Raw genomic sequence first — 20,869 nt, 5'->3', positions numbered from 1 at the left:
ACTTAATCACAATCAACAGACGGTTAATCTAGAAGAGTTTCTCAGACAATATTGGGAAGAGTGTGGTGTCTGAATAGTTGGCTGTGAGGAAATTGTTACCGTTGAAGTTGATGAAGAAAGTGATTGATTGACTAACTGACTTTCTTTTCTTTCTATAGATTAACCCTGATTTTCGGGATGAAAGTGTGGATTCTAAAGCAGAGGTGAATCAGGTTAGTGAAACACTCTTCTGGTTTTCATATTCCTGTCTAATGGACCTTAGTCTGGACCTCATTTCCACTGATTTCAACCACATGGTATATCTATGAGTATTCTGTTATGTGTGGTGTTTAACAATGCATGACCATGGTCTCTTTGATGAGATTTTACAAACAGTACTGCATAAAGGGTAGATCAAAAGCTTAGGGAACTGTGCATCCTCTGTGTTTCTGCTAAGAGAGCAACTTTGTGGGTGTGTTTCTCTGCAGTGATAGAGGGAGTGTACCTGTCAAACCCTGGGCCTCCTGCTGGGCCCTCTGTTCTCTCACGCTGGGCCCTCTGTTCTCTCACGCCACCTCAAACTCCTATTATGCAATACCTTTTCCTCTCTTACACTCACTAGCAAGAACAGATGCATCCGCTCACATGCAAACTCTCTTCCATTCTTTCCTCTCTCTCTATTTTTATCTTTCTCTCTCTCACACATGCACGCGCACACATACTCACAACATACACAACCAGGGGTTGGAACCAAAATTATTTTCCAATCGTTTCGTTCTGAACAGAACCACTTTTTTTTTTTTTTTTTCTTCTCCGTTCTACAGTTCCGAGCAGAAAAAAAGTATTGGTTTATATCATTCCTTTTTTCACCTTTTTTTTTGCTCATTAAATTAATTCACCAATCCAGTGTGGATAGAGCAGGCAAGCTAGTTATTTACAGGCGTGATGGACAGACAAGTGTAGCCTATGGCACAAGATGCTACTGAAGCTTTGCAGGTGGGGAGAGAGCCAGAGAGGGTTGAAGAGGAGGCTTGAAGCGCTGGACATCTTGTTATGACATGCATTATATAATTATGTCCACAGAATTCTACCTAGGAGGAGTGGCTTCTATGGAGGAACTTTTAAATGGCCTTTGAGCTAGCTAGCTATTTTTGTAGTTAAGTGAAACTGATAACTCGGCCTATAGTATCCTTAACTAGCATTGAAGAAATGTATCCATTCTTCTCTATCTAATAAAAAATATTCTCCCTATCTTCTGAATTACGCTTGTAATGTCAGTACAGTAGCCTATGCTACGAAGGGGGAAGGGGCAGGTTGCCTAAACATGCACACACACTGGCAAAGATCTTTAAAGATCTTTAACTTGCAGGCAGACACTGGAATATGTTTCTGAGTGACAGAGGGAGGACTTTGCATAAGCGCTTTGTTGTTATTTTGTGGGACTAGAAAATGCCTGGAATGTTATTAACCGGTACCCACGCTTTTAAACTAACGGTTCTGTTCTGGTATAGTATGGATCACTTTAATTCCAGGTTCCATTTCGCTTCCTTAAAAATGTCATTATTTTCCAGTTTTCTGTTCTTGTCCAACTGCTGTACACAATGTAGACAATGTACAAACTCTATTTCAATTCAGATTTTCCTCCTCTTGCCGACCTTCTGCATTGGTATTCTGCCTCCGCTCACACAAGAACACAAACTCGTCTCAGACACTCAGTGGGCCCCTTATATAACGTCTGATTGTGGGGGTGCTCTTTGAGAGAGCGAGATAGAGGAGGGCAGACAGACGTGCTGTCTGCTCTGCTGTTCTGTACTGCTGGATGGTGTGAGTCACCCAGAAGAGGTGATAAGGCACAGGGTGGCTCAGAGGAGCTCTTTCCCATTGACATGCATAGAGCACTGCAGTGGTTAACCCTCCCAAGACTGGCCAATTATCTGTCTACAGCATCCACACAGTGCAATCCAAACCTCATCCACTATCTTTGAATCTGTGGCACAGGTGTATTGATATTAGCATTGAGAACGCTTTAGTTGCAAGAACTTTGGTATCCATCTTTGTGTGTCTGCTGATTGTCTGTGTCTATCTATCAATCTGTCTGTCTGCAGACGGAGACAGATACAGCGTACTCCAAGAGGAAGCGTCAGGCTGCAGAGAAGATTGCCTGCACCCTGGTGTCTGTGCCCCATGGCAACGACATCGCCTCTCTGTTTGAGCTGGACGCCACCACGCTTCAGATGGCTGACTGTCTGGTGCCCAGGTCAGAGAATGGCCCCTAAAACACATTTTAAAATATCTAAAACACTGAAAACATTTAAAGGACTCTTGGAAGAGATCTCAAATACATCCTAAGAAACAATATACACACTCAAAACTAGTGCAAAGAGATGTGTCTTTTGAGGTGGGTTAGAACTAGGTTGAATATTTTCCTATTGAAAACTACAACTCCGAACAGCGTCCCACAGTTCGTTCTTCATTTGATTGACAGGATTTCTCTCTAGAGAAACGGAGCATTGAGCTCACAAAAAAAAAAAAACTAAATTGAATTCAGGTAATTGAACCGATGAAATTTCAGTTAATCGCTCAGCACTACTCAAAACACACTTCAAACACACTGTGCCTTCCCTCAGGAACTCGTACGTACGGCTGAGACACCTATGTACCAACACCTGGGTGAGCAGCACCAACTTCCCCATCGACGCTGAGGAGGAGCGCCCCGTCATGCTCAAGGTCCAATACTACACCCCTGCTGTTTAAGTTCCACTTAAAATGTTGTGCTTATCACAATGTAGTCAACCTTTTCCCCCAAACCTTTTCAACATTGTAAGTCCCTATTAGACACAGGGTTGATTCTGGTGTTTGGAGGGATTGTTGTTGAGTCTATAGGCCTACAGTACACATGAGTAGTTCATTTCATACTGAATTCCCTCGACCCACAGATTGGCACGTGCCCTACAAAGGAGGACAAGGAGGCATTTGCTATTGTCTCTGTACCCCTGTTTGAGGTCCGAGACCTGGACTTTGCCAACGATGCCAACAAGGTCCTGGAGTCGACCGTGAAGAAGCTGCAGAATGGCAACATTGCTCAGAACGAGAGGAGGTACAGCACAGTCCTGCTGACACAACCAAGACATCCTGGTTGTGTCTGGAAATGTTGCTTGCCAGCAAATCCTTGCTTCCTCCTTACTTGTTTTTTAAATTCCTTGCTCCTCTCTCAAAGCACATTTGAGGTGGTCGAGGGAGCCAAATCGAGGAAACAAGGACAGAGAAAGCAAGGATTTGACGGCCAGTAACATTGTTAGACAGTGCAGTGCAAGTGAAAAGCTCCTGTGTAGTATACAACGTGATAGAGTCCGTATCGGAGCTACAGTATGTCCCCTAGTGACACAGCCAACAGGGTTACGCTGTTTATTTGGTGCAATACTATGTAATTCAATCTGTTTTCAATGAGTATTTTTATTGCATGTATTCATTTCCTCATTCTCTGTGGAATCTCTATGTCCACAATAACTGTCTCTCAGACAGATGTGTTCTGTGTAATTAACTAATGTTCTTTTTGCGGCCCGTGTTTCCCAGGTTTGTGACCAAGCTGTTGGAGGACCTGATCTTCTTTGTGTGCGAGGTCCCCAACAACGGTCAGGACGTGCTGTCTGTGGTCATCTCCAACCCCAACAGGGAAAGGCAGAAACTAATGAGGGAACAGAACATTCTAGCCCAGGTCAGCTCACTCATACACACACTCTCCCAGAATATCACCTAAAGGAGTATCTTCTAGCTGTGGTCTTGAGTCTGGTTCTGCGTTGGCCGGTTCCTGTGCTGTCTGGCATTGTCATAACAAATATATTGGGTAATGATGACAAAGAGAAGCTTTTTGTATCTTACAAACACTGTTAAATTGAGCTACAAGTGTGCAGATTTATTTTGACTTCATAGACGTATTGGCTAACGCAGAAACAGACTGGCACCCAAGCTAGAAGGTGAATTCCACTGTCTCCTTCCAATGGCCATTACACTGTGACTTATTAGAGTGCAGAAAGCAGGCTCCCTCTGATCACAGTAATTGAAGGTATTAATAATTCAAGTAAATTCTGCCTAAGGCTGTGCTAATAGCATTGTCATAGCATTGTTAGTGGTAATGATGCTGGCAGTGGTAATTACTGTGGGATGATACGGACAACAAAAGAATCACAATCATCAAGTCATTTTGTCTGATCTCTTCTCTCTTCTGCTGTCTGCTTTCTCCAGATTTTTGGTATTCTGAAGGCTCCATTCACGGACCAGGGGGAGGGTCCCATGCTGAAGCTGGAGGACTTGGGGGACCAGCGCTACGCTCCCTTTAAGTACATGCTGCAGCTGTGCTACCGGGTGCTGCGCCACTCCCAACAGGACTACCGCAAGAACCAGGCTAGTAGCACTGTAGCTTTGTCCAACTCGCAACCCTGACTCTATCTTGGTCAATAAGATCAATAACCGTATGTTATATAATTAAGCAATTCGGCCGGAGGGGGTGTGGTATATGGTCAATATACCACAGCTAAGGGCTGTGTCCAGGCACTCTGCGACGCATCGTGCATAAGAACAGCCTTTAGCCGTGGTATACTGGCTATATACCATAACCCCCCTGAGGTGCCTTATTGCTATTATAAACTGGTTACCAACATAATTAAAGCAGCAAAAATAAATATTTTGTCATACCTGTGGTATACGGTCTGATATACCACGACTGTCAGCCAATCAGCATTCAGGGCTCGAACCACCCAGTTTATAATATAAGCTTATATGTAGGCAGTCGTGTATGTGAATGATGAAGATCCATTGTATGCTGGTTGAAGTATCTCAAGCAGAACCTCTTAATCAGCCAACCCATCACAACAGGGTCATGTTCATTCACTTTTTTTTGTATTGTTGGTAAAGTAAGCATTTCACGGTCAAGTCTACACCTTTTGTATTCAGTACATGTGACAAAAATTTTGATTGATTTGAAAACAAATTGCAATGGTGCGAGCGTTTGTTATTGGACAAGTCCATATACACAATCCAGATGTATTCCTATAATGGTATCCATTTCGACTAACTGGTCTCCTTCTGCCCTCCAGGAGTACATAGCCAAGAAGTTCTCCATCATGCAGTCTCAGATCGGTTATGAGATCCTGGCGGAGGACACCATTACAGCTCTGCTCCACAACAACCGCAAGCTGCTGGAGAAACACATCACAGCCAAGGAGATTGAGACCTTCGTCAAACTGCTGCGACGCAACCGAGAGCCCAGGTCAGGACAGAGCAGGGAGGAGGAATGAATACTATACCTAATATAAACCGAGAGTCCAGGTCAGGACAGAGCAGAGCAGGGAGGAGGAATGAATACTATACCTAATATAAACCGAGAGCCCAGGTCAGGACAGAGCAGAGCAGGGAGGAGGAATGAATACTATACCTAATATAAACCGAGAGCCCAGGTCAGGACAGAGCAGAGCAGGGAGGAGGAATGAATACTATACCTAATATAAACCGAGAGTCCAGGTCAGGACAGAGCAGAGCAGGGAGGAGGAATGAATACTATACCTAATATAAACCGAGAGCCCAGGTCAGGACAGAGCAGAGCAGGGAGGAGGAATGAATACTACACCTAACACACATTATAAACTGGATGGTTCAAGCACTGAATGCTGATTGGCTGAAAGTCGTGGTATAACAGACCGTATATCACGGTTATGACAAAATATATATTTGTACTGTTCAAATAATGTTGGTAACCAGTTTATAATTGTAATAAGGCACCTCGGGGGTATATGGCCAATATACCACAGCTAAGGGCTGTATCCAGGCACTCTGCGTTTCGTCGTGCTAAGAACAGTCCTTACCCGTGATATATTGGCCATATACCATGCCCCCTTGGGCCTTATTGCTTAATTCTAACATGCATATGACACACACACACACCCACACACATTTGATCCACAAATAGATATGCACACTGGGGCTATAAAGAACAATGTGCCACACAAACAAAAAACCTATGTATATTACACTATATTTGTGTTGCCTATATTTATTAGGTATTGTTTGGTAAGCCACTGTACTGGGTTCAATGTCTTTGAGCAGATTTAGTCCAATACGTTTGGTTGTCCTCTTCTGTCCAATCAGGTTCCTGGACTATCTGTCAGACCTGTGTGTGTCCAATAAGACGGCCATTCCAGTGACACAGGAGCTCATCTGTAAATTCATGCTGAACTCCGCCAATGCTGACATCCTCATCCAGACCAAGTGAGTCTCTCACACACACACACACACACACACACACACACACACACACACACACACACACACACACACGCCTGTGCTCTCTTCCTAACACTGGTGGCCAGGTTTTCAGATTGGGGACTGATGTTTGACCTGGCTGTGCTATACACTAGAAGTTCACAATCACATAAGCTGGTACGTCTGTGTAAAAAGGCACAGCATGGGTGAATGTCATTAAGCTGGTGAATGCAGATGTGCAAAGAGAAGTAGCAGATCTTGTGTGGTAGTGTATACGTGGGTGTGTGGTTGAGCTCCAGAGTGAAGAATGAATGCTTCTATTTCCTTCTCCCTCTCGCCTTCTCCTCCTCCTCCTCTTCCTCCCACCCAGACTAATCCCCAACACCGAGACATCCCTGGAGTCGTCCTTGCTGCTGGAGGACACAGAGGAGGAGGAGGTGTGGCTCTACTGGATCGACAGCCACAAGGAGCCGCACGGCAAGTCCATCCGCCACCTGGCCCAGGACGCCAAGGGCAACCACAAGCTGGACAGTGACATCATCACCTACTACAGGTACTAGACAGCTGCTGCAGCAAGGTGTTCTGGGGGTCTTTATTGGACTGGATGGCGAAACATTGGTTCTCCAATTTATTGATGTATCAAGTGTCCAACTTAGTTTCTGGTGCGTTAGGCAACAGTCCACCTTGTGTCTTCAGCTCAACTACCAAACATTTCACGTCATATTTCTATGACACACCTATGACACCTCTTTTCCGTGTATTTCCTCCTCCCCTTCCCCCTCCAGATACCAGCTCAACCTGTTTGCCAAGATGTGTCTGGACCGCCAGTACCTGGCCATCAACCGGTTGTCCAGCCAGCTGCCCGTAGAACTGATCCTGCGCTGCATGTTTGACGACTGCCTGCCCTACAACCTGCGCGCCTCCTTCTGCCGCCTCATGCTGCACATGCACGTAGACCGCGAGCCCCAGGAGGCCGTGGTGGCCGTGCGCTACGCCCGCCTCTGGACCGAGATCCCCTCCAAGATCACCATCCACGAGTGAGTGGTGGTGGGGGAGGTTTATGTGGCAATAGCATACTGTATCTGTAACTGGCACACCACCTGAAAGGAAACGGCCTCTGGTTAGAGATTTATCACAGATGAATTGCATCTTCAGTTTGCTGCATGTTTCATGCATCTAGGTAGCGAGAACACTTTCTTTTCTCTAGAGAAACATTGCAGTCAGATTTTCTAGGCTGAAGGTCTATTTCACAGCTTTAAACAACTGATTGAATTGCTTTGTTAATTAGTTTCTCATGCACTCATAACGGTCTCCATAGGTACGAGTATGAGTTCAGAGACACCTCCAGAGAGGAGATGAAGAGGAAGTTTGCCCCCACCATGGAGTTTGTAGAGGAATACCTCAAAGACGTGGTCAGCCAGCCCTTTCCCTTCGGAGACAAAGAGAAGAATGAACTGACTCTGGAGGTAAAAACACACACAACTATTTGTAATTGGTTGTTATCCATTCCAAACTATGGATATAGATGTCATGGAAATTCTTACACAGGGACACTCGAAGTCAATCTTAAATGAATCATTGTTTGTCAGTGTGCTGGAGAGGTTCCAACCAACTCAATGCACCACAGTACACATGTCAATCAGGAGCTCTGCCTGGGCACTACAGAGACAAGTTATATTTGCATGATTTGGCATAATTAATTAACCATTGCCGTTTTGTTTCATTCATGTGACTGACCAATACTGGTTCATAACATGTGACAGACCAATACTGGTTCATAACATGTGACTGACCAATACTGGTTCATAACATGTGACAGACCAATACTGGTTCATAACATGTGACAGACCAACACTGGTTCATAACATGTGACAGACCAACACTGGTTCATAACATGTGACAGACCAACACTGGTTCATAACATGTGACAGACCAACACTGGTTCATAACATGTGACAGACCAACACTGGTTCATAACATGTGACAGACCAACACTGGTTCATAACATGTGACAGACCAACACTGGTTCATAACATGTGACAGACCAACACTGGTTCATAACATGTGACAGACCAACACTGGTTCATAACATGTGACAGACCAATACTGGTTCATAACATGTGACAGACCAACACTGGTTCATAACATGTGACAGACCAACACTGGTTCATAACATGTGACAGACCAACACTGGTTCATAACATGTGACAGACCAACACTGGTTCATAACATGTGACAGACCAACACTGGTTCATAACATGTGACAGACCAATACTGGTTCATAACATGTGACAGACCAACACTGGTTCATAACATGTGACAGACCAACACTGGTTCATAACATGTGACAGACCAACACTGGTTCATAACATGTGACAGACCAACACTGGTTCATAACATGTGACAGACCAACACTGGTTCATAACATGTGACAGACCAACACCTCACGAGGCATCATCTCTCTAAGCTGAGACCTTGAAACTGAGATATCTTTCATTCTTACAAGGTCTGGGCATACTGCCAAATTGCAGATACTGATAATTGAGTATTCGTTAAATCAATCACTTGCATGAACACAGAAATTGGTTATTAGAACAACACATGAATAGAACACAGAAATTAGTTATCAGAAAAGCACAAACATTAAAATTCCCATTACATAGACATGCTCACTTTCTTTTTTTTCGGTTAAATTTTTATTTCAATTTTCACAAGACATACAATATAACACCACAAACACAATAATACAACCTTACAACAATCATTCTCCCATCTCACCCAGTGGTGACCCCCCCCCCCCCCGCCCAACCAAAGATAGTAACAGACATGATCACTCTCTGATGTTAAAGTTGCATCTAACTCTGTCCTCTGGGGAAATCCTTCTCTCCGGTCTTGTAGGTGGTACATCTGGCCCGTAACCTGGTCTACTTTGGCTTCTACAGCTTCAGTGAGCTGCTGCGTCTCACACGGACCCTCCTGGCCATACTGGACTTTGTCCAGCACCCACTCACCTACATGGATAAGCTCAGCAAGAGCCCCGAGGCAGGTGAGTCACACAGAGAATTTATTCATTAACTGATTCAAACATTTTGTTAAATCACAAAACAATGTATTTGTTTACTAAGTTTAATAAGCAGGCACAATGCATATAGGCAAATTGCTAGATGAGTTTCCAGAACTGAAACTCGAAGAGACATGGGTTCTGCTCCTCATCTCTTTATTACACTTACTGAAGTCAAAAGCGCTTTTATGACCTGGGTAGTGTTAATTAGGACACACAGCGTAAAATGTTTTCAAATGTTTTGCAACAGAATATTAGTGTTCCTTATTGGACAAAGCCAGGTAGTCCCTCTCTGTTTCAGTCCATTTCCTTATGTTTGGTGCCTAATGAACACCTCCATGGTCTCCATGTCCTCCAGGAAACAACGTGTTGCGTACCATCCACGGCGTGGGGGAGATGATGACACAGATGGTGCTGAGTAGAGGGTACGTCCTGCCTCACCACCTCCCCGACACGCCCCCGTCCCTCCAGAACGGAATACAACCCTTCCTTCTGCCCGACAACGAGGACGTCATGGTCATGGATACCAAGCTCAAAATCATTGAGATCCTACAGGTGAGTGGAGCGCCACCATGTGGTCTGGAGGGCCAGTTACCTGTAACTGTTCTAAAGTAGTGGCTTGAGGCTGGCTGTGGGCTGATTCTCTACACCGGTCTCCAATGCTTTTAAATGCTTAAGGGGAAGTGATCGTGTGTATACTTCTGGGTCAAGGGTAGAGAAATGGAACGCAACCGCTTGTTCTTGACATCATGAATGGCGTCATAAAATGAGATCCTGGCTAAACTTTTTTTGTGGGGTTGATTACAAGAGATCTCTAAACATAGTTTGTTAACCAATATTTGAAGGTCTCTGATTTCTCTTTTAGCTTGAATATGGATTTGAGGTATTCGACATTGTGACCCTTTATTTATCGCCTTCTATCTTGTTCTCCCATCAGTTCATCCTGAGTGTGCGGCTGGACTACAGGATTACCTACCTGCTATCCATCTATAAGAAAGAATTTGGGGACAGGAATCTACCGGACAGCTCTATATCGGTGTCTGAATTCCCCTCCGTGTCAGGTAAAGCTCTACCGTCACATATGGACATCTTGGCCTGGTCTCAGATCTGTTGTAGTGTCTTGCCAACTCTTATGGTTGCAATGGGACCAGGCTAGGAGAATCTAGAGTGTGACAGTCAATGCCTAAGGGAATCCTGCTGGTTTGTTGATTACTGTTGTAATCAGTTGTTTGAGCTGTGCTGTCACAGGCACTAATTACTTTCTGGACTTATTTGGGCTTTCTATAATTGGGTTCAGTGATTCACATTATTTTGTTCAATTTCAGATCCAGACATAGATGAGATTGCAGCCAAAGCAGAGACCATGTTTGCTGGAAGGTAAGTAAACTTGTGTTGTGTTTATGTATGCATGCATGTGTGTGACAAATGGGGCACTGTGGTTTTAGTTCAGAGAAAAGTGCTGTATGTATGTCTGTGTGTGCCATATGGATGGATGGGCACGGTTAATTGAATATCCAAACTGACGTTACTATTCGATTACTTGCGAGAGTAAGTATTCATTAAAAATATATAAATAATTATAGGCTTATTTTAACAATGAAAATAATTTATCTGAATTAAATAAAATTATACATGTGACATTGCTACATACAAGTACAGATCCAGTCAAAAGTTTGGACACACCTACTCATTCCAAGGTTTGTCTTGATTTTTACTGTTTTCTAGATTGTAGAATAATAGTGAAGACCTCAAAACTATGAAAAAAATGTTAACCAAATCAAAATATATTTTAGATTCTTTATAGCAGCCACTCTTTGCCTTGATGACAGCTTTGCACACTCTTGGCATTCTCTCAACCAGCTTCACCTGGAATGCATTTCCAACAGTCTTGAAGGTGTTCCCACATATGCTGAGCACTTGTTGGCTGCTTTTCTTTCACTCTGCGGTCCAACTCATCCCAAACCATCTCAATTGGGTTGAGTTCGGGTGATTGTGGAGGACAGGTCATCTGATGCAGCACTCCATCACTCTCCTTCTTGGTCAAATAGCCCTTACACAGCCTGGAGGTGTGTTGGGTCATTGTCTTGTTGAAAAACAAATAATTTGTCCCACTAAGATGGGATGGTGTATCGCTGCAGAATGCTATGCTATAACACTTTTTTTTGGTTACTATGTGATTCCATATGTGTTATTTCATAGTTTTCATGTCTTCACTATTATTCTACAATGTAGAAAACAGTAAAAAATAAAGAAAAAAACTTAAATGAGTAGGTGTGTCCAAACTTTTGACTGGTACTGTATATACCATGTCAATTGACGTTCTTAATTTAATAAAACCACAAACTCTTGGGCCTCCCGAGTGGCGCAGTGTTCCAAGGCACTGCATCGAAGTGTTGAGGCGTCACTACAGCCTGGGGTTCGATCCCGGCTGTGTCACAACCGGCCGTGACCGTGAGTCCCATATGGCGGCGCACAAGCGTCGCCCGGGTTAGGGGGGGGGGGTTGGGTCAGGGGGGCTTTACTTGGCACATCGCGCTCTAGCGACTCCTTGTGGCGGGCCGGGCACCTGCATTCTGACTTCGGTCATCAGTTGAACGGTGTTTCCTTCGACACTTTGGTGCAGCTGGCTTCCCCGGGTTAAGCGAGCAGGTGTTTAAGAAGTGCGGTTTGGCGGGTCATGTATTGGAGGATGCATGACTCGACCTTTGCCTCGCCCGAGCCCATTGCGGAGTTGCAGAGATGAGACAAGATCGTAATCACGAAACTGGGGAGAAAAATAAATAAACTCTTGGATGTAGTTTTTACGAGGTGCGTCCCATAAAAAAGTTATACCAGTAGCCTTCACACGTTTCATACATGTAGCTTGTTATTGATGGGCAATCATAGCTGCACTAAGGTCAGTTGCTCTATATGTAGCCTAGCAGGTGAAGTGGGATATTTCTAATCAATGCAAAAAGGAATGAAAAAATATAGCTGCGAACCACAATGAATTGAGTTCACAGGATGAAAGTGCACAAGATCAGTTGGATAACAAATCAGTGGTTTTAAATGGACACATAAATACATTTTATTTTTCAATAACTCAGCCATGTTTTGACAAATCCCTTAGTTTGATAAAATCTAAGTTAAGACGTACCATGGGCCGACATTCCGAATAAATTTGGTCCTATGGTTCATGAGATGATTTTAAAAGTATTTTTAGCTCATTAGCATATGTGAAAATATGCATCTACTGGTATAGTGTAGCCATCTTTGAATGCATCAACTTTATTTTTTCAAGACCAAATTTGGAGTGAATCTGACATAGTCCTTGAAGATTTGAATGACTATTTTAATGGTCCAATGTAGCAAATAACTTCTGTGTAACAGTTAAGTAACTTACTGTTTTTGTTTTAAATTAAAATGGTAAAAAATAAACTAAATTAGCTTCTTAGCAAAGAGCAATTTCTCAAGCAAGAATTTTGTTAGGACTGTCTGGGAGTGGTCTGAGTGGGGGAGGGGAAAATTGAAAACTAGCTGTTATTGGCAGAGAGGTTTGGAACTCTTTGTTATTGGTTATTAACTCATTTGTACCACCTGGTGATGTCACCAGGCAGGCCAAAACTCCATCCCATCAAAACAGGCTGAAATTTCAGTCTGCCTTTTCAAACAGCTCTTACACTTAGACATTTTCACAATTTCACTGTATTATTCCAATCTCATAGTGTGGAAATATACACTCTGTGGCCAGTTTATTAGGTACACTCATCTAGTACCGGGTCAGACCCCCCCTTTGCCTCCAGAACAACCTTAATTCTTCGGGGCATGGGATTCTACAAGGTGACGGAAACATTCCACAGCTGCTTTTTCTTGTTTTTAGCTAATAGGAGTAGAACCCAGTGTGGTCAACTCCTGCAACAGCCCATCCGTGACCAGGGCCAACGAGATGTGCTTTCTGAAATGTCATTCTGCATCTGAGCTGTTTTTTTTGGACTTATGGTTAATAAGAATACGTTTTTCAAAGATTTTCTTAAATGTCCAAGATCTATCCTGATGGACGTTATGGGTCCTTAAGGCAAATTTGTTCACCATGAGGAAAGATGTCTACATGCATTTCAAGTCCCTCGGTCAAACAGGGTTTAAGTGAGACTGTTTATAACAGCGCCACCTATAGGCCAATCGGGGCTATTATTTTTGTCCAAGTGACTCATGGCCTCTCTTGTGTGCCAAATTAGAGAGAAAGTTAACAATCTTCCCCTGTCCAACAGCAGCAGTAGCAATGTCTCTATAGATTTGTGCAGCAAACAACTGTTCTTTCGAAAAAAAAAGTTGTACAAAAGTTTGTCAACTATCCGCATGTCATGATATTATTTGAATAATGAAAGTACTTCAAATGCCGATCTCTAGTGTGCCAGTGTTTGTCAAAACACTGTGTATGCCTCCAATGTCTCTTTCTAAGCTTGTGTCTGGTGCTTCCAGTTCAGAGTGTAGTGCTGTGGAGCTGGATGACGAAGGGGGTAGGACCTTCCTGAGGGTGCTGATCCACCTCATCATGCAGGACTACCCCCCACTGGTCTCAGGCTCGCTGCAGCTCATGTTCAAACACTTCAGCCAGAGAGCAGAGGTCCTACAGGCCTTCAAACAGGTAACAGCACAGTTTGTGTGTGTGTGTGTGTACACATGCACTTGTGTCTGATCTGTGTGTTTTTGTCTGTGTGTGTGTGTGTGGGTCTGATCTCACTGTGTGTGTTCTGTGGTCCCTTGCAGGTCCAGTTGCTGGTGTCGGAGCAGGATGTAGAGAACTACAAGCAGATCAAGACAGACCTGGACCAGCTAAGGCTGACGGTGGAGAAGTCTGAACTGTGGGTGGAGAAAAGTGGAGCCTATGGCAGTGAGGACATAGGAGAGAGTCAGGGCAAGGAGCAGACCATGGAGGTACAGCACACTACAGTACGCTATACTACAGTACAGTATAGTATGCCCCCTACAGGCCACAGTTGCCACACATCATAGAGGGCTAATGGCTGAGCGAGGGCTGAATCCTTACTTGATATCCAAGTCATTTCTTCAAATGTAAATGTATTTTTGTGTAATGTGTGATTGACAGGAGGCGGGCATCCTGAGCCCAGTACAGGGTGGGGATGTGAAGCCCCAGATAGACAGTAACAAAGCCAACAACTACAACATCGTCAAGGAGGTGGGCTGCTATTCTGTCTCCTTGAACTGTGTGTGTGTGTGGTATAGGGTTGCAAGGTTATAGGTAATTTACCTTCTGTAATTTTGATAATGAACAGGTAATCTATGGTAACTTTGGTAAATTATACTTGAATAGCTTTTAAAAAAGTTCAAAAAATGTATTATATATATATGATATTTTTTTTTTATGTCTGTCCATATTGACCAGAAGTTTGTAGTGGATATGCCATATGGTTCAAGAGAAAATAGTCAAATTAATGAAAAAAGCACCTACAACAAAAACATTATTTTCAATTAACTCTGCATCTCTTCCAACTATTTACTTTTTTCACAACTGCCAGCAGTTTGGTACCAAAATATTTACATAGACATGTTGACATAGCAAAATAATTAGTGTGTAAAAAAAAAAAAAGATATATATATATATATATTACAGCTGCAATATGTAACTTTTTGGGTGACCTGACCAAATTCACAAAGAAATGTGAGTTATAGATATGTCATTCTCATTGAAAGCAAGTCTAAGAAGCGCCAGATCTGTTGTACTGTATGTGCACCATTTCTATGCTTCCTGTTCTTAAGTTTAATTTTTGCGTCTTTTACTTTTGTACACCAGCTTCAAACAGCTGAAAATACATTTTACAGCAGTTTAGATGGTTCAATGATTATCTAAACTCTTGTTTTGTCACACAAACTACAATTAGGCTAACTATTCGAAGTTTAGCAACCAGGAATTGGCGGAGAGATTTCAGCATATTGCACCTTTAAACACCAATGGTATTCACGATGTTGATGGATTATATTTAGAATAATGTTTTACAGCTTTAAAAATATATTTTAAAATAATCTTATTGGATTATTTTATATATTTTACATTGTGTTTAGACAGGCAGACCCATTCTCATCTTTTTTTCACTAATTAGTCTTGGAAAGTTTCTGGTAATATACCCTCACTTTGCAACCCTAGTGTGGTATAAGCAGCATTATCAATTACAGTCAGTGCAGTCTTTGAAAACACCATGATGCTGGGATAATTGATTGTCCACTAATAATTTACAGACCTTACATCGCTGGCCAATGTAGCCATGTTTTATGTGGGCCCGACTTGTAACCTGACTTGCATTTCTTAATTGCTCCTGAGGGGATAAATAAAGTTCCATTTAATTGAATGTGCTCCAGTAACACTAAATTACAGCAGCTGAAAATGCAAGTGTTTTTAGACTGATTGCTATTGCTGTGTAATGCATGTATTAGTGTCTGATCTGTGTGTGTGTGTGTGTGGTCAGTAGATTCTGCTGCGGCTCAGTAAGCAGTGTTACCCCGGTAAAAAGAGTCGTGTGCAGCAGCAGAGGCTACTGAAGAACATGGGCGCTCACACTGTGGTGCTGGACCTGCTCCAGATACCTTATGAGAAGGTGAGCATATCACATTTATAGATGTTTTACTCACAAGTGGAAGTAGGTGTCAAACGCACAGGAACCAGTCCATATGGGCTTATAAAATAAGTGTTTCAGGTGAGGCCCCTCAAAGCCTGACATAAATGTTGTCATTATCAATAACCAGACTTGACTTTGATAAAGCTTGACTAGGTAGGTCAGGGCTCTCCAACCCTGTTCCTGGAGAGCTACTGTCCTGTAGGTTTTAACTCTAACCCTGTTCCTGGAGAGCTACCCTCCTGTAGGTTTTAACTCCAGCCCTGTTCCTGGAGACATACCCTCCTGTAGGTTTTAACTCCAACCCTGTTCCTGGAGAGATACCCTCCTGTAGGTTTTAACTCCAACCCTGTTCCTGGAGAGATACCCTCCTGTAGGTTTTAACTCCAGCCCTGTTCATGGAGAGCTACCGTCCTGTAGGTTTTCGCTCCAACCCTAATCTAGCGCACCTAAATCTAATAATTAGCTAGTTGATAAGCTGAACCAGGTTAGTTATGACTGGGGTTGAAGTGAAAACCTACAGGAGGGTAGCTCTCCAGGAACAGGGCTGGAGTTAAAACCTACAGGAGGGTAGCTCTCCAGGAACAGGGTTAGAGTTAAAACCTACAGGGGGGTAGCTCTCCAGGAACAGTGCTGGAGTTAAAACCTACAGGAGGGTAGCTCTCCATGAACAGGGCTGGAGTTAAAACCTACCGGAGGGTAGCTCTCCAGGAACATGGTTGGAGAGTCCTGAGATAGATAAACACTGCCTTGGTAGCTTTGTTTGACCATCTTTATGGGTTGATTTTGTGGTGACGCAGTTGTACAACTGTGTTGTGACTCATTGTCTGTCTGTCTGTCCCCAGAGTGATAAGAAAATGAATGAGATCATGACACTGGCCCACGTGTTCCTGCAGAACTTCTGTAAAGGGAACAGCCAGAACCAGGTTCTGCTCCACAAACACCTCAACCTGTTCCTCACACCAGGGGTATGCTCACATATAAACACACTCACACAAGCATGCACGTTACGCTTCGAACACACTGACAGCGTCATTGCATTTTGGTACACCAGAAGTACATACATTTCCAATGGAACGCTGCGTTTGCCTTGCAGCATTGCGTTGCAGAGGCAGCTGCAGTGCATTCTGTGGTGCATACCTTGGATTTATCGAACGTATGCGTCAAACTGTATGCGTAGACGGCTTGACAGAAATGGTAGCAGAAGGTGAATGTTGAACTTTTGTTGCACACATCCTGGTGATGCTGCATACTATTTTGCGCAATGACGTGGTTGGTGTGTTCGAGGCGTTACACATACATGTACACATGCATTCACGCCACACTGCGCACACGCATACACACAATGTATGCATGCGTGTATAGTGGCACTCTCCACTCAAATACACAAACACGCAGCCGCACACGTTTGTCCACATGTTTTAACTATTATTCAACAAAATAAATGTATTTTATTACAAGATATCCATATGTCAATAAATGTGAAATCACTGTACACATCTTGTCCCTCTCTCCAGCTCCTGGAGGCTGAGACCATGCGCTACATCTTCATGAACAACTTCTATCTCTGCAACGATATCAGTGACCGTGTGGTCCACCATTTTGTTCACTGCATCGAGACGCACGGCCGACACGTCCAGTATCTCAAGTTCCTCCAGACCATCGTCAAGGCCGATGGGAAGTATGTCAAGAAGTGCCAGGACAAGGTCATGACCGAGGTGAGAGAGGGATGATGCGATCTTTGGATGGCTGTGGAGACAACACAATAGCATGGTTTCCACTACCACTATCTCTTAATGTGACTATAAAAAAATATATAAAAAGGATAAGTACTGTTTATAGAGTAATCTATTTTCTAGTTCCATAGCTAATCTATCCTCGCCTGATGACTCAAACTGATTTATTCTGCTGCTCTATGTTCGCTACATACTTCAGTCAGAGACCGCCATCATTGAAGACATTTATGGTGAGGTCAAAATGAGGGGTGTTGTACAAAACAAAGTCCTCTGCGATTTGATCATCTTTAACCAATCAGAGTATCAAAGCCATTGCGGAGAAGAAACTAACGTCCGTGGGCGTGGTGTAGCGTTTGGCCGGAGCAAGGAGTTTGGGTAGCCAGGCAAGATCTATCCATTCCCAAAAGAAAAATATATAAAACGTGACAACTTTCTGAAAATACCTTGTGGATGAATTTGCGTCCCATTGACGGTGGTCGGAATCTTGGTTGAGGGCATTACAGGAAGTCATTGCATGTTACGTCTCAGTTTAGGTTAACAGGAAGCATAAACCAATATCATGGTATGTCCTGCTCATCAGTATCAAACTATACTGAACGAAATATAAACGCAACATGTAAAGTGTTGGTCCCATGTTTCATGAGCTGAAATAAAAGATCCCAGAAATGTTCCCATGGTGGCAGTGGGGTTACGGTATGGGAAGACATAAGTTATGGACAACAAACACAATTGCATTTTATCGATGGCAATTTGAATGCACAGAGCATGCAGTGACGAGATCCTGAGGCCCATTGTCATGCCATTTATCCACTGCCATCCCCTCATATTTCAGCATGATAATGCACGGCCCCATGTCGCAAGGATCTGTACACAATTCCTGAAAGCTGAAAATGTCCCAGTTCTTCAATGGCCTACGAACTCACTAGACATGTTATTCATTGAGCATGTCTGGGATGCTCTGGATCGACGTGTACGACAGTGTTCCAGTTCCCACCAATATCCAGAAACTTCGCACAGCCATTGAAGATGAGTGGGACAACATTCCACAGGCCACAAACAACAGCCTGATCAATTCTATGCCAAGGAGATGTCTCGCTGCATTAGGCCAATGGTGGTCACCACACCCCTAGCTTTTAAAAAAATGTTTTTTTAAGGTATCTGTGCTGTGACAAAGTTGTACAGTAAATCTATATTCTCAGTCATGTGAAATCCATATATTAGGGCCTCATTAATTTATTTCAATTGACAGATTTCCTTGTATGTAACTGAACAAAGTAAAATCTTTGAAATTGTTGCGTTTTTATATTCCAGATGTGGTGGCTAGTGTAGATTCAGTGTATATCTAGATTCAGTGTATAACGATATATCGAATGATCAATATTGGTGCCCCCACTAGTGATAAGGTATTCCCTATCTAACCTCTACTCGTCTGTCTGTCTCCCTTTCTGTCCATCCCACCCCCAGCTGGTGAACGGTGGCGAGGACGTGCTGGTGTTCTACAACGACCGGTCCTCCTTCCCGCTGCTGTTCCAGATGATGTGCTGCGAGCGGGAGCGTGGGGACGAGGGCGGCGCCCTGGCCTACCACAACACCCTAGTAGAGCTCCTCGCTGCCTGCACCGAGGGCAAAAACGTCTACACCGAGCTGAAATGTAACTCCCTGCTGCCCCTGGACGACATCGTCAAGGTGGTCACCCACGATGACTGCATCGCTGAGGTACGGGGTCATCTTGAGAGGCTGTGTGTCATTGGATGCTGGGGAGTCTTTCAGTAGTCTAATGTGATTTCATATCCTTGTATTCAACATCATCTGTACTGATCTGAGGAAACAGAGTAAAGCAGGATAGTATTCCATTATAGATAATTGACATGCACCTATTTTGTTTTCATACAGAGAGTGGTCAGAGGTTTGTTTACCTAGTTTCATACCAATGCATACAAATTGTGATTCCGGAACAGCCAGACTTGATATAGCTTAGCATTCATTCACCTCAGTGGAATCGCTCACACCTGTCATTCATCTGGATGCATGGTTTCTAATGGCCCTCCCTCCCCAGGTGAAGACGGCCTACGTGAACTTTGTGAACCACTGCTACGTGGACACGGAGGTGGAGATGAAGGAGATCTACACCAGCCACCACATCTGGAAGCTGTTTGAGAACTTTCTGGTGGACATGGCACGGGTAATGTCCTCACCTAGGTCCTCCTCAAAGGGATGCGTCTCAATATTACAAAACAGGTTATTTTTCCTCTGTTTCGTTGTGTCCTCTCCCTCATCTGCACTGATCTGAACACAAAAAAACAACATGGTGGGTCCCTTATGGGAATGGGCTTTTCCCCAGTCCAGTTCATTATAAATGAGGGAAAGGAGAAGAGAAGTCCATTTGACTATTGAGATATACCCCAGGTAAGTCTCTGCCCCCTCACTCCTGAGTGACTGACAGACTTCACATCCCCCTTTCCTTTTCTGTTTTTAGGTGTGCAACAGCACCACGGACCGTAACCATGCCGACGTTCCCCTGGAAAGGTATGTGATTGAGACGGTAATGGCCATCGTCAAGGGCTTCTTCAGCTCCCAGTTCCCTGTCAACAACTCCAACCTGCAGGTATGGCTGAGAGAGAGGTTAACCTTATACATGGGCATTTAAATACCTTCCCCAGGTCACTTTCAAATGTTGGAAGGACAGTGGACCAGATTTGGTTCAGTGAAGGTACTGCCGGCAAATTCTGATCCATCTTGTAGTTGGCACAACATTTTGAGTGTCATTGAAGTGTCTGTTTTATCTTCTCCTATTATCCCTCTCTCTTTCCTCTCTACTATGTCAGACCCACCAGCCCATCTTCATCAAGCTGCTCCAGTCTTCCTTCAGGATCTATAACTGCACCTGGATCAGCTCGGCCCAGAAGAACAACATTGAGGGCTGCATCAAAACACTGGCTGACGTGGGTGAGTCTCACAGCCCAATAATTGTACTTTGACAGGCCTTGACCAAGGTTGGTAAACTGGAAACGTTGGTGATTGCTATAATGACATGTAGACATTTCAAGTCTTTCGAGTCTCATCCAAAAAACCCTGTTATTCTGCCACCACTGTTATTCTGCCACCACTGTTATTCTGCCACCACTGTGTATTTATTTGCAGAAAGTAGTTCTCTGTTGGTTGATTGGGTGTCATGTCAGCTTATGTCAATATCTGTGTCTGGAAGAAATCTGGGCCAGTGTTCATAAAGT

General features: G+C 43.6%; 1 protein-coding gene across 2 annotated transcripts in view; it reads left to right on the top strand.

Moving 5' to 3' along the window:
* The window catches only part of LOC100196824 (inositol 1,4,5-trisphosphate-gated calcium channel ITPR2), a 148,385-nt gene that overhangs the window by 33,736 nt on the left and 93,780 nt on the right, over positions 1–20,869 (top strand). For both annotated transcript variants that reach the window (XM_014125392.3, XM_014125393.3), the window contains exons 10-34: positions 159–212; positions 2,085–2,236; positions 2,607–2,706; positions 2,916–3,076; positions 3,553–3,694; positions 4,222–4,380; positions 5,073–5,245; positions 6,121–6,240; positions 6,605–6,787; positions 7,020–7,271; positions 7,553–7,700; positions 9,133–9,280; positions 9,654–9,850; positions 10,233–10,356; positions 10,621–10,672; positions 13,754–13,919; positions 14,042–14,209; positions 14,382–14,471; positions 15,760–15,885; positions 16,749–16,871; positions 17,421–17,621; positions 19,104–19,355; positions 19,696–19,821; positions 20,116–20,244; positions 20,465–20,585. In XM_014125392.3, the coding sequence (XP_013980867.1) occupies positions 159–212; positions 2,085–2,236; positions 2,607–2,706; positions 2,916–3,076; positions 3,553–3,694; positions 4,222–4,380; positions 5,073–5,245; positions 6,121–6,240; positions 6,605–6,787; positions 7,020–7,271; positions 7,553–7,700; positions 9,133–9,280; positions 9,654–9,850; positions 10,233–10,356; positions 10,621–10,672; positions 13,754–13,919; positions 14,042–14,209; positions 14,382–14,471; positions 15,760–15,885; positions 16,749–16,871; positions 17,421–17,621; positions 19,104–19,355; positions 19,696–19,821; positions 20,116–20,244; positions 20,465–20,585 (3,667 nt within the window). The remainder of the gene's footprint in view (positions 1–158; positions 213–2,084; positions 2,237–2,606; positions 2,707–2,915; positions 3,077–3,552; positions 3,695–4,221; positions 4,381–5,072; positions 5,246–6,120; positions 6,241–6,604; positions 6,788–7,019; positions 7,272–7,552; positions 7,701–9,132; positions 9,281–9,653; positions 9,851–10,232; positions 10,357–10,620; positions 10,673–13,753; positions 13,920–14,041; positions 14,210–14,381; positions 14,472–15,759; positions 15,886–16,748; positions 16,872–17,420; positions 17,622–19,103; positions 19,356–19,695; positions 19,822–20,115; positions 20,245–20,464; positions 20,586–20,869) is intronic.

Source organism: Salmo salar, chromosome 10 (assembly GCF_965601325.2).
Source record: "Salmo salar chromosome 10, fSalSal1, whole genome shotgun sequence".
NCBI classification, from domain to species: Eukaryota; Metazoa; Chordata; class Actinopteri; order Salmoniformes; family Salmonidae; genus Salmo; species Salmo salar.
The sequence above is the reverse complement of the archived record's forward strand: the minus strand, read 5'-3'. Positions and strand labels throughout refer to the sequence as shown.